The sequence below is a fragment of the Chelonia mydas genome, chromosome 2, assembly GCF_015237465.2.
Source record: "Chelonia mydas isolate rCheMyd1 chromosome 2, rCheMyd1.pri.v2, whole genome shotgun sequence".
NCBI lineage: Eukaryota > Metazoa > Chordata > Testudines > Cheloniidae > Chelonia > Chelonia mydas.
Window position 1 is genome coordinate 118,445,326 of NC_057850.1, and position 27,844 is coordinate 118,473,169.

General features: G+C 40.0%; 1 protein-coding gene across 2 annotated transcripts; it reads left to right on the plus strand.

The window, feature by feature from the left end:
• Window positions 1-27,619, plus strand: WRNIP1 (WRN helicase interacting protein 1). Of its 2 annotated transcripts, none has more exons than XR_005224425.2 (7): window positions 1-750; window positions 10,638-10,829; window positions 12,048-12,292; window positions 20,605-20,834; window positions 25,515-25,645; window positions 26,386-26,465; window positions 26,806-26,948. XR_005224425.2 is itself a non-coding variant. In XM_007058822.4 (7 exons), exons 1-7 carry the CDS (start codon window positions 154-156, stop codon window positions 27,079-27,081), a joined length of 1,776 nt encoding a protein of 591 aa, XP_007058884.2. In that variant the 5' UTR covers window positions 8-153; the 3' UTR covers window positions 27,082-27,619. The 2 variants fall into 2 exon arrangements, 1 of the variants encoding a protein (XP_007058884.2); XM_007058822.4 differs by having other exon boundaries at window positions 8-750; window positions 25,515-25,670; window positions 26,806-27,619.
• The last annotated feature ends 225 nt before the right edge of the window (window positions 27,620-27,844 follow it).

Below are 27,844 nucleotides of genomic sequence, written 5' to 3' on the forward strand. Positions count from 1 at the left end.
AGCGGCAGGGGGAGGAAGCAATCTGCCTGCCCGGGCCTGTAGCTTTGAGCAGGCGGGGGGGAGCATTTACCGGCTTCTGGCAAGGGAGGCCGCTTGTGGGTGGGGCCGGGGGAGGCGGCGGCGGCTCCGGCCCGCGCGGGGAGCCGCAGGGGCATGGAGGGGGCCGGGGCGCAGCAGGCCGGGCCGCTGGTGCGCTGCCCCGTGTGCCTGTGGGAGCTGCCCGCCGCGCACATCAACTCGCACCTGGACGGGTGCTTGCAGGACGCGGAGGCGGGGAGGGGCGGCGAGGCGGAGCGGAGCCCGCAGGCCCCCAGCAAGAAAATGCGCCTCTCCGGGCCCCCGGGGGAGAGCAGCGAGGAGGAGGAGCCGGAGGGCGGGAGCGGCCCCGCCGCCCCCGTGTTCCCCCTGTTCCACAAGGGCCGGGCGGCCGCAGCCCCCCCGGGAACTCCGGGCGCGGGGGCTCACAGGGGAGCTGCTGCTGCAGCCCGAGGCCAGGAGCGAGGGGCAAGCCCGGCCCCCGCCTGCCCAGGGCCGGCTGCCAGCCCCGGGAGCCACGCGGCTGCCCTGAGCGGGGAGACCGTGGCCCAGAAGCTAGAGGGGAAGCCCCTGGCCGATAAGCTGCGGCCGGGCACCTTGGGGGACTACGTGGGGCAGGATCAGGTGCTGGGAGAACAGACCCTGCTGCGGTCCCTGCTGGAGGCCGACGAAATCCCCTCGCTCGTCCTCTGGGGGCCCCCTGGCTGCGGCAAGGTGAGTGGCGCCGGGGCTGCCTGAGCGCCCCAAGGGAGCCCCTGCGCGAATGTCACTAGGCAGCACAGCCTCCTCCACAGGGGTCAGCCCGGCTTCCACCCGGGGCACCAGCACCCTGACACGGGCCTCACAAATCCCGGCCAACATTGAAGGTTTTACCCAAACGCAGCTTCCTTCCCATTCTCTGTTCCTGCTCTGAATTTCTCTGCTCACCTGGTTAAATGAATAGTGCATTAGGGAGGCAAAGTGAGGGAGGTGTTATGTTTTATTGGACCAACTTCTGTTGGTGAGCGAGACAAGCTTTTGAGCCATACAGAGCTCTTCAGGTGTCTGTGGCTCCAAAACTTGTCTCTGTCACCAGCACAGAAGTTGGTCCAATACAAGATAGTCTCCTGCACGTAGTCTCTCTTAATACCCTGGGATGGACGGGGCTGTAACTGTGGGAGAAACAGTTCCTTGCAGTCCAGCTCCTCTAGGTATTCTAATTGTTCTGTGCATTTCCTTAGGGCTCAGTGCTGCTTTCAGTGCCATGGGGCAGTGCTTACCAGGGTAATTCCATGGCCTTCCCTGGAACAACTGGTGATGATAAGCAGAACACCTGACGGTGTCTCTGTATCCGGTCCTGGTAGGACATATTATAGAAAATGGCTGTGTTCACCTTCTGTAAGGTGCTGAGCTGTATGCTGCCAGCGCTCAACCAATAATAACCAACAATATGTTCCCTCATCTCAAAAAGTCTGCTAATAGATCAATTATTTGCTTCTAACTGATAGGTTCCAAGGCCAGAAGGGATCATTGTGATCATCTAATCTGACCGCCTATATAACAGACCATAAAACTTCCCCCAAAATAATTTGTGGAGCATATTGTTCAGAAAAAATCCAATCTTGATTTTAAAAAGTGGCAGTTATGGAGAATCCACCATGACCTTCGATAAATTGTTCCTATGGTTAGTTGCTCCTGTGGATAAAAAATTATGCCGCATTAAAATTTACATCTTATCAATGTACTTATTGTGTATAATAATTAAGTTTCTATTAGAGATAGGACCTGAAATTCACTGTATGAATCTTTGAGGGGAGAGGGGTTTTTTTGGGAGGCGGGATTGTTTTCTTTTGATTTTTGTTCAAGCCCTTCTGTTTGTAAATAAATTTGATGTATTTCTAAGTTAGTTAACTTTCAGCTTTCTCTGGTCTCACTGTTCTCTCTCTCTTCCTGCTTCCACGCTTCTTCTATCCCTTTTATTCACTGACTGATTAATTTCAAAAAGCTACCTGAATTGTAAACTCTTTGGGACCGTGAATATATGTCTGCAGTCCTGCAACATTTTTCTGTGCCCACACAAAGCCCCATTACCCTTAAGTTCTCCATTTTCCTTGTGTTCAGATCTGCCTAACTTTAATATTCCAGAATATTGGTAGAATTCAGCTTTATCTTGGTCCCTCTTCTACTAAAATCTTAAACTATACCTCAATCACTTCTCATATAAACTGCTGGAAAATTCTTTCTTTCTTTTTTTTTCTTTTTTTTAATTAAATGTTCTTCCCTAAATTCCTGGTCTGTAAATTTCAGGTGGTCCACACTGCTAAACCAAGATGACTCTAATGATGAGAAACAGGACTACATTGCTGTCTGTCATCCTCCTTGGCTTTTTGTCTTTGATAGACCTAAGTATAGTCTAAGATCTTATTTGATAAAGAAATAATGGGGGATCTTACTGTGTGTGTGGATACAGTACTCTTAAGAAACTAGTCGGATGGGGGAAAAAACTACCTCTTCAGAGAAGGGAAGGGAGAACCTCAATCAGTATTCAAAATCAAAAAGACCTTAGGGAGAAAGATGTTTGCTCATACCACACAGTGACTGGTCAGAGGGTGAAAGCTTTCTGTTGTTCAAAGTCTCTATCCACCAATAAGCACCTCTTCAGGATTAAACGTTTCTTTTTCTAGCTTTTAAGAATAATTTAAATTAATAAATAATTCAGTATCCGTTCACATGGACAATATAGCAGATAAAGGTAAAATAATTTGGCATATCATAAAATCTTATCAAAGCTTAAAAGACCTCAAAACATCTTGAGAAAAAAGAAGACTGATTTATTTGTAAAATCAGAAAAATATTTATTTGTAACCTAAGCAATGTAAATCAAAAACTGTATTTTGCAGCAAAGAACCAGATAATATTGTATTTCCCATTTTTCAGAGGAACACTTGCTATTATTAATTTAAGTAAAACACAAAACAAAATTTTACCATTAACATATTCTTAACATATTTATTTCTGATTATTACCTAGCTTTGTTTTGGCTGGAAAGGATACAAAAGCAGAAAAGACTAAAGGAATAAGTTCATCCTAAAGCAATATAGTTTTTTCATCTAGCTTGAGTATCCTTTGAAACTTCAGGAAAGATGTTAGCTTTTTCTGTTATTGAAGAAAATATTCCCCATTCTTTTTCAAATTAACCTCATTATGGTTTCTCAGTCTTGTATGCTTTTTTGCATCATCATATCTGAAAAACAATTAATTAAAAGACAAAAGCGTGGAACCTTTTATTAATAATCCTGAAAATCTTTATTATCCAGAGGGGAGTATCAAAATTGTCCAAGAAGCTCAACAAAGAGTGTAGAAATCACAAAGTTCCCCTTTTTAAATGTCAAGTGAAAACATAACACATGGATATTGAAAACTTAAGTATAGCTTTGACATATTTCTGTCTTTTTGGGAGGTGGGGGGGAGAATTGCCCTTAATCAAAATTCTCCACTAAGCTTTTTTTTGTCCTTTGGTCTTGTCTCCAGTACAGACTTCCTTCTGTTTCCTTAAGACTTTGCTCCACCCTCTTAGCCAGGTTTTCCAGTGGAGAAATATTAACAGACACCATATGTAATTTAGCTTCAAGTGTATCACATCTTGATTCTAAGCCGTAGATGCCAGAGAAATCATCTCAAGTGTTCATGTGTTGAAATAGGAATAGCATCAGATACCTTAGGTTAAATTCAGAAGTGATACATAAGGTGGTGTAAGTTAGACTCCTAGACCTATTAACAACTTCTACCCATGTCTACACTACAGCCAGGATCAACGCTCTGAGATCGATCCACTGGTGGTCGATTTAGCAGGTCTAGTAAAGACCCGACAAATCGACTGCAGATTACTCTCCAGTCGACCCCTGTACTCTACCCCCGATGAGAAGAGTAAGGTAAATTGATGGGAGATTTTCTCCCGTTGACCCCTCTGCGGTGGAGACCCCGCGGTAACTCAACCTAAGGTACGTATTCACGTAGCTGGAGTTGCATTGCGTAGGTTGACTTACCGCGCTAGTGTAGACATAACAGAGAATGCAGTTGTTGCAGGATCCTGCAACATTTCTGTAGGCCTCTTAATTGTCATGAAAGTATTTGTTAAGAATTTTTCTGTAGAAGCCCCATCATTGTTTTTTCAGTCCTGTGAAATAGGTAGCAGTCTTACATTACCTCCTTAAAACCAAAACTAGCAATATCAAGAATGCTTAACAGAAATTGTAAACTTCAGAATGGGCTGTACCATCTCCTGTTCATAGAAAAGCCTCAATATCCTTCTTGCTAAGAAAAGTAAGTCTTTTCCAGCCTACCAAACCAACTAAATAGCAACAATATTAAAATCCACATGAACCCCAATCATGTCATTCAACTGAAATTGAATAATATGAGCATACGTACAATTAAGGTATATGAAAAACACTCCATAAAGAGTCTTATCCCATTATTTTTCTTATCTTCAAAAACAAGAACAAGGGAGTACCCAGAGGCACAGTTAATATCCACCCACTCTCAGGTCTCAAATTGGTTTTTATCCCATCTACATTTGGTCCCAGTTCAGGGGGATCTGTTGCTGAGAATGGTAGAGAGAGGTGTGTGTGTGTGTGTGAGAGACTTGACTAATTATGTTGAATTCAGTCTTGACTGAATTTATATGTTTGAGGGGGTGTGATCAAAATTAATGGGACCAAATTAATGTACCTTTAGGATAAATTGTTTTTTAAGTTTCCCTGCTACTGAAAGGTTTGTCATGTTTTCCAAAAGGAGTACGGTCTTTAAAAGCCTGCTTTCTCAGTTGGGTTTGATAAGGTCATGGATGTGTTTGCAACTTTGTCCCTTTGCTCTATTCTTTTATAAACCAAAAAGATACTGACTATCTTGCTAACCCATCTTATTTTATTTTATTATGTATTATTTATATTTTACAAGTGTGCTAGTAACTTATGTTCTTTTATGTATTTCAATAACCTTGCTCTTCAAAAAATGAGCAGACAGCATGTAAATAGCACATTTCAAAGAAATGCCAAGGTTATCTACCAATGGACCCTGACTGTTCAAATTAAAAAAAAAAAAAAAACAGAAACTCTTAAGAATGTCTATATTGGCCCAGCTGCTTAAATCCAAGTTTGCAATTTGAGTAAGCTGTGCTGTGATTTATGACACTTTAATGTGGGGATTTAGATTTTTGCTTGTCTGCCATGGGACACCCAATTTTAGTAAAGAGACAGCAGGGGGACGTCCATACAAGTAGCTCAAGCACAGAATAACTTTGCTGTTACAGATAAGTTTTGGGGCTGCAAAATCCTGAACAATTTTGTAGATCAATGTGATTTTTTTTTTTTTTTTTAAAAAGGAAGGTGTTAACCTGTGTGGGGGAGGGGAGGGAAATGTAAATAACTGGGTATCTGGGACACTATTGCTTAGAGAATTTTAGGGCAGAGAGCATTTAGCCACTGTTGCTTGGGTTTGTGTGTGCAATCCTATACTAGGTTAATGTAGGTAATGTTGATAGGAACGTGTAATATCAAAACATAGCAAGCTGTCCTTGCAATTTGTATTAAATTTCATTGGGTTTATTTTTATCTATTTTTAACCAGTCCCTTGTATTTGCTTTATTCAAAACTTCATCATGACAAGACACAAAATATTTGCAGATTGGGATTCTGGTCTCTTGGTTGTAAAATGTCCTGTAAATGATTTCCTCTCTCCCCTTCTAATTAGCAATTGAGTTATCATCAGAACTATTTGAATATTTGGTTACATTTTATGTCCCCTCCTAATCCTTTGGGGCCTAAGCTAAAGCCCACTGAAGTCAATGAAAGTCTTTCAGTGAGCTTTAGTTCAGATCTTAACTAAGAATCAAGATGGCTTCTACAACAGCGCAGAGTTTAAAATTAAAAACAGATATGGAAAAGTGATGATCTCTGCTGCCATTAAGAACCAGTCTCCAAACGTAATGGGCTTGATTCTGATCTTGCACTGGTGTAAATCAGGAGTAGAGTTGTGTAAATATGGGATTTTTGAGTTTGCTGGTAATTCCAGGGGGGAAAAATCATTTAAGGTCAGACCAAAACCAAAAATTTTGGATAGTTAAGAAGTTGGAAAACGTTGCATTTGGGGTTGAATGAAATGCTGTGGTCAATCCAAAATGAAATGTGTCATTTAGATTTTGAGCAATTTGTACATTTTTGAATTTTTAAAATGAAGGAAATTTTGAAACAAAGTCATATGGAAACAAAAAATCAAAATGTTAAAGTGTTTCAACTTTTTCATAACTTTTTTTTTTTTTTGAGATGGGGGCAGGACACAAACAATTTGGTGAAACCAACATAAATTCATAGAACGTTTTGGTATCACCAAATCTGATTTGTTGTTTTTTGTGTTTTTGTTTGCCAAAAAAAATTTCGGACAAAAAATCTTACCCAGCTCTTATTAGGAGCAACTTCATTGAGGTCAATGGAATGATACCGGTGAAAGTGAGATCAGAATCGGCCCATTGTATTTGTAAAGCAGTTTGAATATAAAGGGACAAATTCAGACCTAGTGTAAGCAGGCACAGCTCTGTTTTCAGTAAGTATAATTCAGTGGCCTTGTGCCTGTTTACACCTGATCTGAATTGGGTTCTGTAGGTGCTATCAGCCAGATTCTGAAACTGTTGTTCACAGTGATCAGTACCTTATTCCTCAAGTAGTCCATAGTAGGCTATTTTTGGAGTCAGACACCATCCAAGGTGAGTAAGCATATTGGAATCTCCCCATAGCTAAGTGTTATCAATTTTAAAAATTGATATTATTTCCACAGCCATCGCCACAGTTGAGCCATGCTCATCTCCTATCCTGCCAGCTTCCTTTAGTCTGAAGCTGACTTGACCTTGTGTCTCCCAGACAGAATGGGGTGCTACAAGGTTAGTTCAGTAATATATCTGGTAACCCATAGTTCAGCTGGGACAGACAGGTTTTGTAAACCCATCCCAGGGAACTGCTCTCCTTGCTGGTGTCCCGGGGCTGTTGGCCGGGTAGGTATCTGTCGCAAGGCTGTGAAATGAGCACATTTAGTTCCTTTTCATGCTGCTCCATCCCAGCTGGCTGTCTTGGTCTATAATAACATTTGCTCCCAGTCCTGCCCCTTGCTTCGCGTTTGTGCTAAAGCTGTAGACTTCAAACTGTGGGACCAGTCCTGTTCTCACTTAAGTAAATGCCATTGAATTAAACAGGTGTGGGAGCAGTGCTCATATTGGCTATTAGCAAAGAACACTATCTAAACAAGAAGTACTTGTACATTGTGCCAGTATGAGGAAGCAGACTATTACCTTGCTTAAATGTCTCCTCCAATTTATTGTGTTATGTTCTGATGGGAAATACTGTTAATTCATCTAAAAAACAAGCTTCAGTGTAACACTAACAATATAGCCTGCTTATGTTGTAAAAATCTAGGAACTTAATTTAATTTCAGATGTCCATATAATATCTGGTGCTTTTTTCTCCTTATACTGTACTGGATTTTTAGTAATAGTCAGATTTCATCTCATCCCCAGAATACACTATAACTAAATTTGTTGGAAAACGCCATAGTAGTTTGGCACATTTCCTTGAGCTTGTCTGTGCAAGCAACGGCATTCTTGGGAGCAGTTGTACTTTGGGATCCTATTATGTTTCCACTACAGTATATATTTCCTGGCTTCATTGTAGCTTAATACACTACAAAAAATGTATAGTATGTTGTTAGCTCTGGCTACAGGCATTATATCAAAATGCATAAATGAAAAAGAAGTGAACTCAGGGGAAATAAGGAAACGTTCCACACCTATGTGATAGGCAGTTTAATTCTAAAGGACTGATGGCATGGAATAATAAGGAAGAGGCCAAGAATATGACGACTGCTTTCAGCATTAATTTTCAAATGCAGTTTACCTTATCCTAATGGCATGACCTCTGACCTTTGGGGGGGAAGGGAGTAGTATCCAGATTCATCAGCTTGAAAACTGTTATCAAGTTCTCAGTTGAAATCTGTGACTCTAATGTTATCCTCAGGTTTATTCCCCCCAAATGTTTTTCTTTATCTAAATAATTTTTCAGAATATCCAAAAATATTTATATATCTGGGGGAGAATGTTTTGTTTTGAAGGTGGCATGTTCAAGGACCCTAGCTCAAATTTGCTTCACAGGAAAATACAGTAATTGCAAACTATTTTTATACCGAAAATGAATGGTTTTGTTTTTTTTAAAGTTGTATTTATGTCCCTCCCTTGCAAACAAGTGGCAGATCTGACCTGCATTTATGAATCCTGCATACTTTGACTGACAATTGTAGAAGTCAGAAATGAAAACTAGCTTCCCCTGCATTCTTCTGCCGGGCTTTGATTTAGCACGTTACTTAAGTGTATGTCAATCTTAAGTGTGTGAGTGGTCCCATTAACATGTGGAATCACTGCCTAAATTCACTGTGGGGGATACCTCGCTGAGTGGAGCTAAAGGACAAATTCAGGAAAGTGAACAGCCAGCTGGTCAAGTCATCCATTTCTTCTGCTGCTTTCAAAGAAAATGGGAGATCAGTTTTTGTTTTCAGCCTTTAGACTGGATGAGCCAATGAGTCAGTGCACCCAGTATTTTAAAGTGTGGGCATACTCTCCTTCAACGCTTTCTGAATCTATCATCCCACTTGTAGGGACGCACCAACTTTGGGTTTACTTTGGCAACTTAATTTCTAAGGCGATAATGTGTGTGTGTCTCGTTTGTATGTATGTATGTATGTTTGGATGTTTTTGCTTCCTGACTGAAGGCAGGTCTGAGGGGCAGCTTTGGTGGTGATCTCCTGAGCAGAGCAGGACAGGCAGTTTACAGTGTTCTCGCATAGTCTTCTAGAGCACTCGAACAGGGAAATTAATATTTTAGTGAACCAGCTCAATGGGGATGGGCAGAGGTGTGGACTCAGCATGTGAGATTACTCTGTGTTGGTTTCAGAACATCAGGCACACTGAAACCAAACCTCATCTAAAGAAAATGGGGAAGGCATCTTCCATCAGCACACAATGACTAGAGCAAGCAAGAGATACCTTATTGCTCCATTAAGGGTATATTATCCCCTTTAGTCACTCTTCTCCTACTTGAGGATAGTCGGATTTAGACCCACCTTGGGGGCAAGGAGAGGAGCCATTTAAAGGAAGAGAGCGCTGTTACTGAAGGAACCCCAAACAGGTTTCTGCTGGCACTATGGGTCACTCTTAGACTGGTAGATGACTCTGTTTCCACATCTTTCCCTGCAAGAGGATCAGGTTCAGTGCACCTGCTACACTAATTTTGATCCTTGGAATATATTTTCAAGACAATCTTTGGCTTGCTGGCACTTGTCCCCTGCATCATTATTGAAGGAGGACGCAGCTCAGGGAAAAAACTCTCAGCTTTTTGTTGCAGTGTTCCAGAACACAGAGCTGCCTGCTCTGCTTGGGACACACCAATATACCTGCCTTTGCTCAGGAAGCAAAGGTGGTTCTGGGGGGGGGGAAAAAAAAAAAAATTCTGAAATGTGCACATTCAGTTTAGTGTGTCTGCCTATAAAGTGGAATTAAGACAAGGTGGGTGAGGTAATACCTTTTTATTGGAACAACTTCTGCTGGTGAAAGACAAGCTTTTGAGCTACACAGAGCTTTTCTTCAGGTCCTGAAGTTGATCTAATAAAAGATATTATGGCACCCACCTTGTCTATCTAGTGTCCTGGGACCAACACAGCTGCAACAACACTGCAGACTATAAAGTAGCATTGCAGGCTGCTCCCATGCTAAAATGAACGCAATTTAAATCCCTATAAATAAAAACTGCTATGAAGGAGTGCTTGGTATAGAGAGGGTCATGGAGAGGAAAACAAGAAAACCATCCTTTAAAACAAGTTAAAAGTTTGTTTGGCAGGTAGTAATTGCATTGCATTTATCCAGACCAGGTTTGGTTGCCTAGAAAATATCCTATTTAGATTGTAAAGAGTCAGGTTTTTTTTTTTTAGCATGATTATAACATCTCTTTATTAAAATGCTGAGGCCATATGGACAACTACTTTTTGCTGAATATTTATTCATTTATTGTTTCATTTTCCTTGCAATGAGAACAGCAAATGCTGTGTTTTGATTTTTAAAAATACTCAAATGCTGTCTAATTTCATGTAACTTTTTGTGAGCATCTCAGTATCCTCAGCTGTTGTGCTGTGTGGTAACTTATATCAATATCCCCCAATGAAGAGCAGCATATCTCCTGTCCTCTGTAGCAACAGCACATTTGGAGGAAGGGGTTCCTTTTTCTTCAGTGGGCGAAAAAAACAGCTGTCACAAAAGCTGTGCTAAATTGGGGCACTGGCTCTTTCTATATTGATACCAAGTAGGTACTTAACATGCAATTCTGGAAAGTGGAGGATGGGAGCTGGCAGAGATCTCTAGCAGAATGTTTTCACATCTTCCCTGTGTTAGAACAACATGAGCTTCCTGTTCTCTAAGGTGTCAACACTCTCCCTAGGTTAGCATGCTGCTCTGTTCTTGGCTTCTTTCCTTTAGGCAAATACTTCATATATCCAAAATTATTTCAAAAAGCTAATTCTTTCCTCTGTTTCAGACTACTCTAGCACATATCATAGCCAGCAACAGCAAGAAGAATGGTACAAGATTTGTGACTTTATCTGCAACAAGTGCCAAGACAAATGATGTCCGAGATGTTATCAAGCAAGCCGAGAATGAAAAAAGACTCCTCAAGAGGAAGACCATCCTCTTTATTGATGAGATTCACCGTTTCAATAAATCTCAGCAGGTACTGCTCCACCTAACTGTCAGGAACAAAGTTTCTGTCAACATATTACTTGCCTAAAATGTATGTACCTTGGTGCTGAACAATAAATGTTTCTTCTACCTTTATATTTTAAGTCACTGCTTGATATATTCAGAAACTTTATTGTAGAAGTTAAAAATTAAATTAGGCTTCTAATTTAGGAGTCTCAATTGTGTATTGTGGGCCTTTCAAGAACTTTAATTCAAAACCAAATCGGATTTTGTAGAAGTTTTACATGCATTGTCACATCTGACTTTTTTTTTTGCCTGAAATTTTACTTCTTTATAGCCGTCTTACAACTTCACTTCTCCTATATATCTGCCTATTAAGAAGAGCCTTCATTTCAGTGATATTACATTCAGGTTTTTAATTAAAAGCATGTCACTAGGAAGCCTGCAGGCATTCCTTGTTTGTTTTTTGTTTGTACATACCCACTCTTTTCTACTGAGAAAAGGAAGCGAACTGAGACATGAAATGTATTTATGAATAGTACCTCACCACAGCCAATATGAATCTTTCTTTCTCGAGCATCATTTCTTTTATTCATATTCTTTAAAACTTTAATACCACAGCTTCAAAACTTCAGATGCCCTTAGGAAAAAGTTCTACAAAAACTGGTAGGCATCAAACCAATAGGGTTTGACAGAAATGGAATTGGCTATATAGAAATCATTTTTAAAACTGGTAGGTTAGCTGTTTCTCATAAATTCTTTCTTTAGTTTTTTGACCTATTCTGTAGCATTTAATAGAGAATTATTATCCCTTCCATAGAATTCTAAAGCTTGATCCAAAAAACTATAGGAAGTATCCTCGTTGGCTGCTAAATTCTATAAGACTTTTCCATAAGGGCAGCTTTTCATGGTATCTGCTGCCTGCCTAATGATGAAACAGAATCACAGCATTAAATGGTAATGACTTGCATTTTTCTAATGCCATTCTTTTCAGTATCTCAGTTCATTCTTGGAGAAAGGACAGGTTATTAAAGTGAAATAACCAGTCATGTACTGTGTGAATGGAATGAATTCATTTAGGCAACTGGCTGATGAGCTGTCTTGTCAGTGAGCTCGTAAGGTATATCAACTGGAAGCCTGGAGAATAGCAAGCCATGAAAAATGTACTTTAAAATGCCTAATAACCTACTCACTTGGGATGGTTCAGGTTGTCGTTGATCAATTTTTTCTGTTTCCCTCCCATGTTCAGGACACTTTCCTTCCTCACGTTGAGTGTGGGACTGTGACGCTGATCGGGGCAACCACAGAAAACCCTTCCTTCCAGGTCAATTCTGCTCTTCTGAGTCGATGTCGAGTTATTGTTCTCGAGAAGCTCTCTGTTGAGGCGATGGAAACTATTCTGATGCGGGCTATCAGGTCCTTGGGGATCCGGGTTTTAGTCCAAGACGAGCAACACACTGATTCTGCGAATGGCAGCGGCAGCAAGAGGTCTGAGTAAGTACTTTACAAACTGCCATGTGTTAGCACGCACGACCCGAGGAATCTATTGACAGGCTGCCAGAGAGAGCTGGAGGTGAGAAAGGAAATCTTAACCACTCCTAATAGTAAAGAAAAGAAGTAGCAACATATGTTGGATGCTAGCCGGGGGTGGGGGGGGAATACAAAGTATTAGCTACCAGTGGATCAAAAAAACCCAGCCCTACTGTCTGAATTAGTACAGAGTTTTATACTTGGATTTGTCACCTCTGACTCACCCATAGGATATGTAAATCTGTTCTGCAGCTGAGGCTTTGCTTTGGAAGCCTCTAACTGGGTCCTGTCATACCCTCATGCAGTACTTTTTGTTGTTGGTTGTAAAAGCATCATATTACTGTGCAGTGGTAGATAGGGCATCACGTGTTACTTATTTTGAGCCCACTAGCCAAAAAGCTGCTGTATTTTGCATAACTTGTTCAAATGAGTTGGAGAGGGAAACTTTGTGAACCTATACAGCAAATGAAGTTGATATGTGCCACATACGACTTTATCTCTTCACTGTGTGAAGTCAATAAAATATTTTAAAATAGTTCCTGTTTCCTTCCTCCAATTGTCCAAATCAATTGCATTAAAATAAAGCCATACTAAAAGTTGGGTATCGTACCTGAGAAACTAAAATCATAATTTCTTCCCAGGTTACAATGGGGATTACAGGTGTATTTCTGAGTGATCTTGAGGGTGAAAAGGGTAGAGAGGAGTGTAACGTTTTCTTGGAAAATTAAATTCTCTATTTTGCTCCCTCTTCCCCACACTGGAAATTGTTTGCAGTCATCATTTTAAAATGGGCAACTAATGACTTCAAAATAGTGCATAGCGCTGTTTAAATTTCATGCTTGTTATTATTTCATTTGTTTTCATACTAGTGCTTAACTGTGTTATAATTAATAACTTAGTATGTTCATAGGAAGTAAGTAATAGTGCAGGAATATCCGTGTAGATATAGAAAGTGAGAAAGATATAGCCCCGGAGAATGTATTTTGTCCTTCTGTTATATTACATGAGCAATGTGAATTCCTATATTGTACAGTTTAGAGTAGTGAATGAGGGAATTCTGTTACATTATTTAGGGCACCATTCCTGACATTGTTTACCCATTTGTTGCTTTTATATATTACACAGGGATGTGAATTGTAGCTTGGAGGAGGGAGGGCTGCATGTCAACTTTAATGTAACAGCACAGCTGTGTTTGCGACTACACCCTGACTGGGTTTTGGAGGCTTTCCTTTGTATATGGGATTAAAGTACAAGGCATAGTTTCAGTTGCATTTGGTGAGGGTTTAGGTTTCATTCGACTCCATATCTGTAACCTTCCTAGCTCTGGATGAATTAAGCAGCACAAAGAGTCAAAAGAAGTCTGTCTAGCATAGTTTCAGGAATTTGCCCATGAGGGACAGTGTCCCTAACCAGTGACAAAAATGGGGGCCCAGCTTTTTAAAAGTAAAGATGAAACTCCAACTTTAAAGATTTCTTTAGGTCTTTCCTGGTACTTCCTGCTTCTTGTCTCTCTGACAAATGGTGCTCTTAGTGGTCCAAAAAAATCCTTTTCTATACATCTTGTCTCTTACCTCTCTGGTTTGTCTTTTCTTCTGTTTGCTTTTCTGTTGTCCTGCTAATTCTCTTTTCAGTGCATGTTCCCTCTTCCCCTCCACCCCAGCCACTTTCATCTCATCCCTGCTTGCCATTCTTCTCTATCAGCAATCCAATCACCTCCAGAATACCTCTAGCAGTAGATGCAGCTAGCTGATAATTCATCACGCTGCACTGGGAGATAAGCATACAAGTTTGGATGCAGTCCCGAGGCCTAAAAAGTTTTCTGTGGTGTTTTCTTTTCATATAAAATGAAGTTTTCCCTGAAATTGAGGGATGAAGGGGATATTTAGATTAAGGCAGAATTTCCCAAAGTAGTACATGCCCCCTGTTGAGTGATGTGACAGACTAGTTAGGGTGCACAAAAGATGTATAAATTAAAGGGTCATTGTCTTAGCGTCTCAGGTTGCACGTGACCAGGATTCATCACTGAATTTGGTCCTCTGGTTGGATCATTAGCTTCCCCAGCTTGGGCGGGTACTGACGGGAAGTGCGACGTGAATGCATAACAGCATATGCTGGACTTCCTCTTGTCCTCTAGCTCAGGGGTTCTCAACCTCTTTCTTTCTGAGGCACCTCCAACAAGCTATCAAAACTTCACGGCCCAGTTGTGCCACAACTGTTTTTCTGCATGTAAAAGCCAGGGCCAGTGTTAAAGGATAGCAAGCAGGGCAGTTGCCCAGGACCCCACACCACAGGGGAGACCACAAAGCTAAGTTGCTCAGGCTTTGGCTTCAGCCCTGGGTGGTGGGGCTTGGGGCCCCTGGTTGCAATCCTTCACAGCGGGGCTTTGGCTTTCTGCCCTGGGTCCTAGCAAGTCTAACACTGGCCATGCTTGGCAGACCCCCTGAAACCTGTCTGCAGCCCCCCAAGGGACCCTGGACCCCTGCTCTAGCTGAAGGTCTTCTGTCTTCAGGAGATGGGCTGCCTCCTGCTGCATCAATGGAAGTGCCCTCTGGAGCTCCTTGAAGGATGTTCCAGTCGAGTTCCCTCCAAATTCCATGTCCACAAAACTGTATCTATTTAATACAACTTTTAAAACCCACTTTGGGCCATAAATGACTCTCAAGAAATAAAATTGTTGTGATATAGATGAGGGTGGTAATTAAAGCTCAGGAACGTCTTTTCATTCTCTTGCTAGCATTGGATAGAATGTTTGTTTATTACTGGGTAGGAGCCCAGGTCCTAATGTAGAACTTGTTCTTCTGGCCCAGAGGTAGGAGTTCTACCAACTGATCTATACTGTTTCTCCCTCCCCACCCCCCCTCCTGTTTTCATTATGAGCACATGCACGGAAAGATACAGTATGTTCTATTTGGTGACAAAGGAGGTTGGTGATGGGACAACTAGTTTAAAGCACAAACCTGGGGATTAGTCATAAAAAAGCATAAGCGAAAGATTTCAGTGTTCAGCATGATTCTCTCCTGAAGTCACTCTTATGTGTAGTGGGCATGTATGGGCCAAGTTTTCAAACTTGGGTGCATGAAGTTACACTACTAAATTCATGTTAAGATTCTTATGTAAAATGCTTTTCAAATATGCAAAGCAGCTACAGATCCCATCAACTTCTGTAGGCATTGGAGTACTGAGGACCTGTCAAAATCAAGCCCCTTACATGTGGGTGCCTAAATATGGATTTAGAGGCCTGACTACGGGCACCCAAGTTTGAAACCTTGGCCATAGTGTCTAACACCTGGCATTTTAGGAACCCCTCCTGTAACTACAACTAAGTGGATTGTCCACCTAATTTTTATTTCCTTATTTTTGTCAATTATTACTTTAGATTCCTAATGTTATTTTAACAACCTTTGAATTTAGTTATTAAAGTTCTGTGTTACACTTGCTCCAAATCCATTGTAGCCAAGTTGCCCCTGCTTATGCCAGCTGTGAACATAAATACTAAGATGAAAAATGTTGCAAATTCTATGGTCCTAGTTCTGTGCTCAAAGAAACTACTCCAGGTAAAGCACTCCCTTGTAACTTTGCACCATTATCTCAGTCACTGTAAACCTGAGCCAGGAAGAAAAAGGAAAAGAGAGACAAGAATGTGAGGGGGAGAAGTAAGAAGAAAAAAAAGTCCATACCAAAGATTAGACATCTTTCTGAAATGTAAAGAGAGGCTACCAACACTTTCATTTGTTGGGGTCTTTCAGATATACAATGTGACAATAAAATGTATTCATTCTTGCCTTGTCCTATATACACTGATACATTGTATAAGTGCAATGTAACATTAATGTTAGGAAATCAAATGATTTTACAAATATTTATTTTTTTAATCCTCCCAACTTTGTCTATTTAGGTAACCATGTATATAAACACATATAAAGGTCACCGAGCAAGGTAGTATCTGAGTCAAGCAAAATGTAGGAGTCCTGATTTCTAGTCCCCTGCACTAGCAACCACTAGATGCCATGCAATTCAGTCTAGTAATTAGTATATTGTAATTAATGAAATATTGTTCCACTTATTCGTTTTATCTTAATCCTCTTGATTAAAATCTCCTTTTTGGTCTCAAGCCTTTCAGAAAGTTGTTCCCCTCTTATCGCAATATTCTCTCCAACTTTCCTGCAGACATTGTAGCTGAGATGAAGGGCCAAATTCAGAAGTGATCTTGTAAGGTGGTGGAAGCTACGTATTGTACCATCAGTTATTTTTATTATTTTTATGAAGAGCTTATTTATTTCTTTAAAAATTGTGCTTCAAAATTGATGTTATATGGCTCTGTTGAGAAGGGAGTCTGCGCTAGTGTAACTTGCTGTGGGACTGTAAGGTTTGAGGGTAGACAATAAAGAAATGAGGGGCTATTTTATATTGCACCCTGCTGTTTGTTATATTTCCAGCCCTTCTACAAGTAGGCTACACTCACTTTGACTCCCTTGCACTCACTTATAGCATCTTGCACATCACCTCAGAATTTGGTCTGATGACAATTTTTTAGGGTAGTTCATGCTGGGATTCAGATGGATTCCATAGTGGAGACAAGCTAGCGAGATATTTACTCTTGGAAAAACTATCTAGCTGTGGTTTTCCTTCACCTTAGTTGGTATACCAGCTTGTTGTCAGTAAGTGATAGTTCCTGGGGTATCCCTGTTTGTTTATTTATATGTTTGTCTCCAAGTATCTTTAGTTACAAGGTACAAACATCAAGACTTGGCATCCAGTATGTTCCCTGTTAAATACTAGACAGTCCATTTGTAAGATGAGCATGAATCTGTTGAGAGGTCAGAGTGGTATTCCTGCCTTGCAATTGTTAAGGCATGTAGGGTAAGGGGCAAGTCTGTAAAAACACAGAGAATGGATTTGAGCTTCTGAGCATAGGATGGCAGGCCAGGGTGAAAAAGACAAAATAGTTTGGTTTTGGAAACCGAAGTGTTGACATAATTAAACACTACTTTGTAATCAGGATCTTGCCTGCTAAAGCAAAATTAGCAAACGCACTGTGTATGAAACTCTTAATCTGGAGTCTCTGGATCACAGCTCCAATTTGTTCTGAAATAGTAATTCTCAAGGGAAGAAATGCATTTGAATGAATTACTGTAAGTATTCATTTCCTCTGATGAAGGGGTATTCTCTTCTACTGAAATATTTTGGGGGGGATGGGAAGGAATCCCAACCTTATTTAAAACCCTTGTCTGCACTGTATTGTATGCATGACTGTTTCATGCATGGCAATTTCTCCACTCATTTCTGTTTTATCTCACGTTCAATATGCAATAATTTTTTTAAATGTGCTTAGTGAAATATAATATTTTTCAGTCTTCTCTCCCTTTTGAAGCAGATTTTTTTATTTATACCCTCATCTGTGCTCTCAATGCCCTATTGTGGAGTCGTATTATTGCCTGCCTAAAATACCTTCACCTGAAAACTAAGAGAGCAATGTCACTGATACTTCTGGCTTTAATCAAGATGTTCTCCCTATTGCCCTGGTGGATTTTAGCCTAATAAATAGTAAGCTTTTGAGGCGAGAGCCTGTTGTCTCGATCATGTTACGGCATTAAGAATATTATTGACTTTTAATAAATAATAATGGAGCTGATAAGAATTTGTTGTATAATACAGTCTAAATTTTCTACAATGCAGTACTGAACCTTTTTATTTAAAATAGCTATATTGGGTCACATTTGGTATAATGTTGCTTTTGTGGAAATAAGACCACTACTTCTACACCATCCATAGATCTCAAAGCACTTTACCAAGAAGGGTAAAGGTTATTGTCCCTGTCGTTACAACGGAGTGGGATATATAAACACCTTATCAGTAAAACTGAGGCACTGAGAGACTGAGGTCATACAATGAGTCCATGGCAGAGCCAAGAACAGAACTCAAATGTATTCTTATTTAACAGTTACATTGCAATAGGGCTGGTAGGCCTCAACAAGGCTGGGGCCTATCCAAACATAGTAAGTGATAATCCCTGCCCCTAAGAGCTCTCTTGACTCCCAGTCTGATGCCCTAGCCACTGGATGTGGGTTCAGTTTCAGCCTATATTCTGAAAGCAAGAAGCCTGAAATGCCTCATGCCATTTTTTAATCAGGCAAATGCCTGGTCTCTGTAGGAACTATTCTGTGAATCCTCCTCTCTAATCTTCCCCACTGGGAAAGCCAAAGTATTTTGTTTTTTAAACATACAGCATGTTGTTTGCTCTTGCTCTCCATTGACGTAGGCACTTGTAGTATAAGTGTTTTTGCTGCCTGCTGTGCTTTAAAAATAACCTTTTATTCAGCTACAACTGATTAGCACCTACTGATTTGTTTCAAAACGTAACAAAACCCAGTGGCCAACTGTAGCTCTGAAGGATGAATCCTGATACCTTAATATTAAAAGAGACTGTGATGATGCATTATTACAATGAGATGTACTGCACAGTGCTTCCTTCATTCCACAGCTCCCCCTCCCCTGAAATGTTATTGGAAAAAGTAAAGTATCTCAGTGTGGTAGATGTGCATTCCCTGCACACTGCAGAGCATGGTTCTGTGGGGATCCTTGTGCAGCATTGGAGGAGAGACTGGGGATGGTGTGGACACAAGAATATGCAGATCCATAGGCCATTCCCAATCCCTCAAATCCACTACATAAAGGAGATTGGACGCATAAGCTACAGACTACACCGCTGAGGCATTAGCAACACCTGTTTAATGTTCTGTATTTGTGTCCCTCAGATAAAAGTACTAAGGTGTGGAGGAGGGTGATAGCTGAGGGCGTGCGTGTTATGTTATCTTTTTCTTAGTAAAAATGGCCCTCTGGTTTGGGGGTGTGCAGCAAGTGTTTAGTATGAGAGGAATAAAAACTGGATATATATATCTGGTGTTGCCATTCAGGTCTGCTTCTGACTAGGCTAAAACAAGAGGGAGTTACTGCTGCCCTTGTACCTATAATTTCAGAGCCCTTGCAGCTGTTGCCGGTTTGGCTAAGCTATTTATCATAACCCTATAAAGACCCAGGTCAAATAATAAAGATTAGCAGATCAGTGTGTCTGGAAACGCTGGCATTGGTAGCTGGCCTCGTCATGCATCATTTCTGATAATAGCGATAAATCTTTCAGTGAATGAAGTACAGAGCTGTGGGTGAATCCTAAATTGTTTGGAGTGTCAGGGCACTCAGTGTGGAATCACCTCTCTCTATCTCTCCTGTCCCCATGCATTAATCCCCAGTTGATGAACTTATTTATTTTCTGTCGACTACTGGAAATGGCACAGTTAGTCATTGTTCATGCTGCACTTTTAATTACAGTAGCTTCTGCTATGTATTGGATAGGACACTTGATTGAAAGTCAGGAGGAGAACAGGGCTCTGTTTCCAGTTTGCCATTGATCTGCTGTGTGACCTGGGGCAAGTCACTTTACTTTATGCTTCTCATTCTCCTCCAACCCTCGGTCTGTCTTTTCTGTTTATATTGTGTGTTCTTTGGGACTGGGAATGTCTCTTTCTGTGTGTTTGTACAGTGTTAGTACAATTACTGTAATACAAATTATGGTCATAATAATGACTTTTTTATTCCTTAGTTTTATGTGCACACCCGTGAAGATTTGGTCCCAAGACAAATTGCCTGTTATCTGTTTTCTATGGTTTAAGACTTTTATACACTTTTACACTTTTTAACTTTAAAAAAGTGATCTGGTGTCAATTCTTGTTTACAGTAGTTTCAAAGGTCATAGTGATTGCATAATGCCTCATTAGTCTATATGTGCAGTTAGATAATTTCATGCTAAAAGTACCACATTTTTGTGCATAAGAATAGTTCTGAAGTGCCTTCCATCCAAGGGTATCAGTGTTTTATTAAATATTGATTGAGTGACGTCCACAACAGTCCCAGGACAGACAGGATGAGCTTTAAAATCATCTAATCTACCATTAAATAAACTTCCCTGTCGAATCTAATCTTGCAAAAACAAGGAAGTTCAGAGATGGTTGAAATCTTCCATTCCAGCTTTTACACATGCCATTGTGCTTAAGCATTATAACACACATGGCACATAGGTCACATACGATTCTCAGAGTCCCTGCCATACTTCAGCACAATGGCATGAAATAAAGGACAGCTCTTTAAACCCAGATACTTCTCAATAAATGCTGTAAAAAAACAAAACAGACAAACAAACAAAAACACATAATGTTGTGAGTAATTTGCAATGAAAAGGATGTAAAGTGAATATGAAAACATGTGGGCTAATTCTATTGCAGGTCCCCTGTGTACATAGAGGAAAAAGCTGTAAGCACTCTAGCTTACCTTTGTGATGGTGATGCAAGAACTGGACTGAATGGACTCCAGTTGGCTGTTCAGGCCAGATTAACTGCAGGGAAGACCTCTCATCAGGCTAGCACACAAGGTTGCTCTATGGATGGAGTTTTTATAACGGAAGACCATGTGAAGGAAGGACTACAGCGATCCCATATCCTGTATGACCGAGCAGGTGAGCGGTTACCCTGAAGGTAGTGCTATGCAGCAAGGACTGATGATATACTTGTATATCTTTTGAATTATTTATTTTTTCCCAGCTGTCACTGATTAAAAAACTAGTCTTGAATTGTGGTTCTACTCTGAAAAAAGGTCTGTTTTCCCCTCTTCTCCCCCCCAAAAAGATATTCTGGTTTCTTATGTCTCTTAATGACCAGGTCAGATGTGCTCAGTTTCCAACTTTATTCTAACTGCCAGCCCTACAAACTTGTCCTGAGAACTGAGTAAAGCTGGGCTCTTTCCATTTCACATGTGGGCCAAATTCAGATGAGGTTCACCGAGGCTTATGTTGGCATAAAACCTAGGCCCCCTGATGTGGAAAATTTGCCAAAGAGGGTCAAAGCCAAGTGACTAAAATCTCTTCTCCATCTGGAGCCTAGAAGAAGCCATTGAAGCCCATTATGTATTTTGCTGCAAGGTAGTAATATAGGTTTGGTCAGTGTTGACAGGGGATGCATGGATTTTTTTCTGGTAAGCATCCAAAAATGCGGTTTCAAATAAACAAAATCATGTGAGTAGTTAAAATGTTGCTGGGAAATTGAGGGAGCAGTTTGCACATTTTTGTCACAGAGCACAGATTCCATTTCAAATACTTTAAGACTTAACCTAATGTTTATTAACCTCAGTTTTTTAAATGTAATTTGGTTGGTTGACCCCAAATCACATGACCTAAAGTAGTGTGCCGGTCTCACAAAAGAGAGTGCCACACAGCGGTGCTGGAACAATTTGTGTAGTGGGGTTGCGGGGAGAGCCTTTGAACCAAACTGTAAACGATGTATGTAATGGAAACCACTTCAAGCCAGCACCCCTAGTTCCAGCACGTATCGCAGCACATGGTTTCAGTGAAATAGTCCACTGCTCATGTCTTGATGTGGGTGCCTGCAGACTGTCAATCTGGCAGAGGCTGCCAGCTGTGAAACACCAGTGCTCTGAGTCCCTGCCTAATCCCAGAGTGCTGGTTTCTGGAGGCAGGCAAGAGTTGGGAGTCTTTCCAATGCCAGTGAGAGAGACTTTCCTTTCCGCTAACTCTAGGTCTCATCTGAGCCCTGGAGAAGCATTGTATCAGGGTGATGTGTAAGGCCTGGAATGGAATCGCTGGAATGGCAGAGCAGAGGATGCTTAGAAATTTTATTTGTATACAGCTTCTACTGTCCAGAAGCACTTTACACATTATATACCAGCAACAACATAACTATTGTAGAGTTTCTAAATGACCTTTAGGCAGGCCAGTGTCAACTAATGTTATGTATTTTGCTTGGTTGGTTTGTTGTTTGGTAGGTGTTTGAGAGAGAAGGATTTTTTTTAAATTAAAAGTTTATTTTGTGGGGGAGATGGAATGCTTCAGTGGCATTTCTGTTCGTTCTGAAAAGTCTTTCAGTGCTCATATTCGCAACAAAATGCAGTTTGAAAATCTGAATGGTTCACTTTATTTTTGGAGTTGCTTTATAAGGTAATGAATTTTGTAGTTTGCTAATGTCAGGCCATGTATGTGTAACTGCATGTAAGGATTCCTAATTTGATACCAGCTCTTGCTAAATTAGTGACTTGGCAACATTATGTGTCTCAAATGCTGGCTATTTGTACCTTTTTATGCCATATGTGTGGGAATTAGAGATTGAGTATTAAGGATTAGATGAGTTTCCTTATACTTAACGATTTATTTGCTAGTGTTTTGGAAATATGTGAATGACACTGCATCTTAGCTTCTGAAAATTATGCCAAGAAAAGTTTGGAAAATGGATTGACTTAATTTTCCAGTAGATCAAATATAATGGATTATCTGTAATTACACTTACCAAAATTTGTAATGAGAGATTTGTAGGTTTGGGTATTTTTAACTTTGTATGGTGCTTTTAAGGTTTCTGTTACAATCTTTGGGTAAAGGACACCCAGCCAGCAACTGATTTGATTGGGGAGAGACACAAGACCAGTGGTAGACAGCACCAAAAAAAAAAAAAAAAAAGCAGTGGATAGAGATAGAAAGGAGAGGATATTGTGGCAGTAAGGAGACAAATGCCAAATTTCATGTCCCGGGATTCACTAGTGTGGTGTTATACCTTTCCCCACCCTTTATCAATTTGCTGTCTCTTTATGGCCCAGTCCTTTGAAATGCTCAACACGTCTTGTGAGGTGTTGAGTGCCCTCAACTTCCAGTCCTCCGTCTGTCTGTCTAGTTAGAATGTATCCAGGTGCCATAGTATGTGTCTGTCTGAAGCCACTAGTTCAAATATAAGCATATTAGGTCAGCTGCTCATCCCTGAGGTAAATACACTGGGTTCATGCAGTTTACCTGTTTGAGTTTATCAGATATTGCCTTTGAAAGATTAACACACAGAGCAAACAATTTTTAAGAGCCCATGATGCATTTTTTAAGAGTCGCGGTTTGCCCTCCTGTATCCTCCTCCTCCAACATTTCCCTTCTCCCTAGTCTGTGAAGTGTCATGTATGCTGCTTGACCATTTCCCTCTATGCTAGCGGTCACTGTAGTTCAGTGATGCTTTAGGTATATAGTGTTCTATTATTGTGGTGTCCCTTTTACTGTGTACTTGCTATCCCTTATCCACAGGCTGGCTACATTCTTCGCTGGCTGAAAAGGGCGGAATATGGGTGCGGCAGGGACTATTGCTTGTTTTGTCTGTACAGTGCCTAGCACAGTGAGATGCTGACCTGGTTGAGGTCTCTAGCTGTGACTGTAATGTAAATGTAGAATAGTAATATGGCCTTTTCTATGCCAACAGGACTTAGTCATCTGCTGTGTATATATACACATGTATATAAATACATACATGTGTGGGTTCTCCCCATCTGGTGGTGTATTACAAAGTGAACTCCCGTCTAGCAGCCTAAACAGCACACGAAAGCACTTTCATTACAAAGAGATGGGCAAGTGTGTCGTCTTTACTTATAAGAGACAAAGAGACGCCTCTTCCAAGAGCATGATGCGAGTTCAGCTGCTTGGATTTATTGCTACCGGCTGAAGTTGAAAGCTTGAGTGCTATGATGGAGCACAGATATGCTGCGTATGTTGGCATGATAATGACTGCATACCAGTGAACTCTGTGTGGAATACTTATTAAAAATAGCTGTCTGCAGGCTTTATGTTTCAGAAGACCACACTTGTGAGTCTAAAATCCAGATAGAATAACAATATGATAATTACAATAACCATATGGGACATGGGTCCAGTCTTGCTCCCATGAAAGTCTGTGTTTTCCTTTTCAGTTCAATGGCAGAAGGTTACTCAACTATACTCAAACTAACATGCACAGCTTTTATTACGCAATACCTATGAATGCTAAAGATATGGCCCTGTGGTTGTGAATTTTTGGGGGTAAAGGAGGAAGAGAAATGTAACAATTGCTTTTATGTGCAGTCAGGTGTCTTAATAATGCATGTTATATTTATGGTATGTGTGAACCAAAGCACACCAGACACTGAGCCAAAAAAAAATGCAGATGATAAGGAAAGTTAAAACACATACCTATTTTTTTTAAAAAACTTGCTAATCAAGTACACACAAATTTGTAAATAGAAACTTTCCCTTTCTTAATTTCCCCCTTCTTATTCTTAGTTGTATCTACTTTTGCTTTGCTCAGAAATTCCTGTTCCTCAGTTGTCTCCCTGGGAGAGTTAGTTAATCAATCTCTATATATTAAACTTTCTTTGCATTTCAGTCCTTCTAGCCCCATATGTAATCGCTTTCTTCCCTCCTGAGCTCCCATCCATTTGTCAGTGTCTGTCTGGTAAAGAAAGTGCCTGTAACTGAATCCAGTATTTCAGGATGCAGTTGCACCAGCACTGTAGAGAAAAACTCTTTCCTCCAGACTTTGATATGACATCTCTATGTATTCATCATAAATTGCATTGGTTTCTTTGTTGATATCTAATACTGCAAATTCACATCTGATTTACTGTCTTCTGTCATCTGTAGATCTTTCAGTATTGCATCTTTCCAGGTTTCTCCCTGTCTTAATTGGAAAAAATTGGTATAGGAATGAAATACTTTCCCTTAATTTTTGCTGTATGTCGTCAGAGATATTGTTCAATTTATGGGAATATAATTGCTAGGCTCCTTTTCTCTTTGTTAGATCAGTAGTACAGTGTTTGTGGAAGTGACAGAAGACTGGACAAAACAGTTTTCCATGAATATTCAAAAACGGTGGTACAGTAAGCTTGTTGACTAATTTCTTCCCCAGTAGTACTCACCAATTGCCTGGAATATGTTTTCCCTTTCTTGGGCCTCATGAATAGCTATTCTGTATGGCTTTCCTGATTCCTAATTGCCCTAAAATTTATTAATTTTTTCTTATTGAAGATAGATTTTAAAGGAAAACTACAAAAACAATTTTGTTTTGTTTTTCAGTGTATAAAGAAAAGGTAAAAACTTTAAAAAAAAAAAAAAAAAAAAAAAAAAAAAGGCAAGCCTGCTGCATATCAGACACAATATACACACACAGATTTAGGGTTTTAATCTGGAGTTTTGGCCCATATCTAGTTATTACCCAGTTTTAAAAAAATCCCTTAATGTATTTACCAGTGAAAGCACAAGTAATAAACAAATAGATGTTTTGTGGGTTTGTTCAGTTACATTTCTGCACATAACATTTCTCGCCATTTCTTCCCCCTCTCTAAATAGGTGAAGAGCATTACAACTGTATTTCTGCACTTCATAAATCTATGCGAGGCTCCGATGAAAATGCTTCCCTTTACTGGCTTGCCCGAATGCTTGAAGGTGGTGAGGATCCACTGTATGTGGCAAGAAGGCTGGTGAGATTTGCAAGCGAAGATATAGGTGGGCACCACAATAATAGTACCGGAACATTTTAAAAAATAATATCTAAACATTCTTCAGTTTGCATCAGTTACTTTTGGAAAAATCTGTTTGCTTAAAAAAAACAACAAATCAAAGTCTGTTGCCATAACTAGAGTTCAGGGCTAAACTTTTTCTTTTGCAACAAATGATGATATAATTGACACCTCAGATTAAGTGGGTGACTGCATTCAGTATTCCACTTTCGGTGTTAGTGATCTGATAAACTCTTAGAGGAAAAACACAGATCCTGAATTTTTAAGTTTCAGTAGATAGTTAAATAAAATAAACTGTTTTGATTAAAAATGTATTTTCATTTGAACGTAAATTATCCAGAGGGTGTTAGGGACACCCATATTTTCTGGTAGTTGAGGAAACTAACTCCATAAATCACCCTGACTTCAAACTTCAAAGCCTGCTAGCTGTTTTCCCAGTTGTAAACACCTTGCTGGCTTATCCACAGCTGACTGATTCACCAAAACTTCCCTTATGATACTTTAGTAAAGATGTGATGGACGCAGTCTTGGGGAAACCATATACATATATTATCTAAAATGACCTGTTATGTGAAAAAGCCACCCCAAAATAGACATACATACCTTCGCTTTAGTAGCAGAGGTATGACTTCGTAGCCTAGCTGAAGAAAGACAGTACTTGCTGTTCTTAATTTACTCACATATGATCCTTTTTGTTGTAGGACTGGGAGATCCTTTGGCATTAACACAAGCAGTTGCTGCATACCAAGGCTGTCATTTTATTGGAATGCCAGAATGTGAGGTAAAGCTGTCACAAACTTGTTTGTATGACCATACGCACATTTTCAACCAGTTTTATTTTGTCTTGTCACTCTTGGTTTCTTTGTAAAATATTTAAAACTTTGTACTCTAAGTTAACTATTCTTTTGCTTCTTAATCAGCCAGAAGCAAGAGGAAGTGTTGTTGTTGTTGTTGTTGTTATTTATTATTAAACAGTCTCAGTGCAATAGCAACTACAGGCCAGACAAGGACCTGGTCCCTTGTGCTACATGCTGTACAAACAACAAACTAAATGATAGTCCTTGTTCCAAAGAGTTTACAATCTAAAAGTCACGTAATATTGTTCTCCCTCTGTTTTGCAGGTCATACTAGCCCAATGTGTAGTCTACTTTGCTAGAGCACCCAAGTCTATTGAGGTGTACAGTGCATACAGCAATGTCAAAGCATGTTTGAGAAACCACCAGGGACCACTTCCACCAGTTCCACTGCACTTGAGAAATGCTCCAACCAGGCTCATGAAGGACTTGGGCTATGGTAAAGATTATAAATATAACCCGATGTACAAGGAACCTGCAGAGCAAGAATATCTGCCTGAAGCGCTGAAAGGAGTGGACTTTTTTAAGGGACAAAAAACGTAATAGTCTTACTGTGACTTTTTTTAATAAAGTTTTTGGTTTTTTTGCAATTGGGTTGAAAATCTCTTCTTACTTCAGACATGTGCCTCCTGGGATGACATGATGAAACTATTGGGCCCATGATGACACTGTTGTCCTTCTGTTTTGTAAACATTTTAGAGGATGTTTTAAAAACAATCTACAGTTGCACAAATTAGGAAACCAAAGGTGGCTTTTATTAACTTAATAACATTTTGTGGTTGAAGCAACATGGCTTTTTCCCTTTAAGGAAAATAAATGTAACACTGAGGAGAACAGACTACAACTGTCAGAACAACACAATGAAGGAATATTATATATTTTAAAAGCCACCTTAATTTACTTCATATTTTGAGGATGCTATTTTAAAAAGAAACTGAAATTGCACAGAGTAAAATATAAAATCCTATGGTAAAACAAAATGTATTTACAATGTAATACTCATTATACCGTGTTCTAAACTGTTTTTGATATGGCAAGATGTCATAAATCAATAAAACTGTTACAAAATTATTGTAAGTTATTTATATGTATGTGTGTGACCCCTTGTTATGGTAGTGATGGGGTTCTTAACATTATTCTGGTTTGTTTTATTTCTAATAACCAGCTTCCATAGCAAATTCAAATCATTTGCTGGTTGACTAATTGAGGTTGAAAGTAGAATGACCACATCATGTTGAAAAATAACTGACATTTTACTTGTAGCTCTCTTTATTTTGTTTTTGATAATGTGATGCTTTCTTTAAAT

Bases quoted from the DNA above. Each gene is read 5' to 3' on its own strand.
- WRNIP1 (XM_007058822.4), top strand. From the start codon at position 154: ATGGAGGGGGCCGGGGCGCAGCAGGCCGGGCCGCTGGTGCGCTGCCCC. The intron at 12,293-20,604 runs GTAAGTACTTTA...ATTCTATTGCAG, and splicing joins AGCGGCAGCAAGAGGTCTGA to GTCCCCTGTGTACATAGAGG. The intron at 20,835-25,514 runs GTGAGCGGTTAC...CTCTCTAAATAG, and splicing joins TATCCTGTATGACCGAGCAG to GTGAAGAGCATTACAACTGT.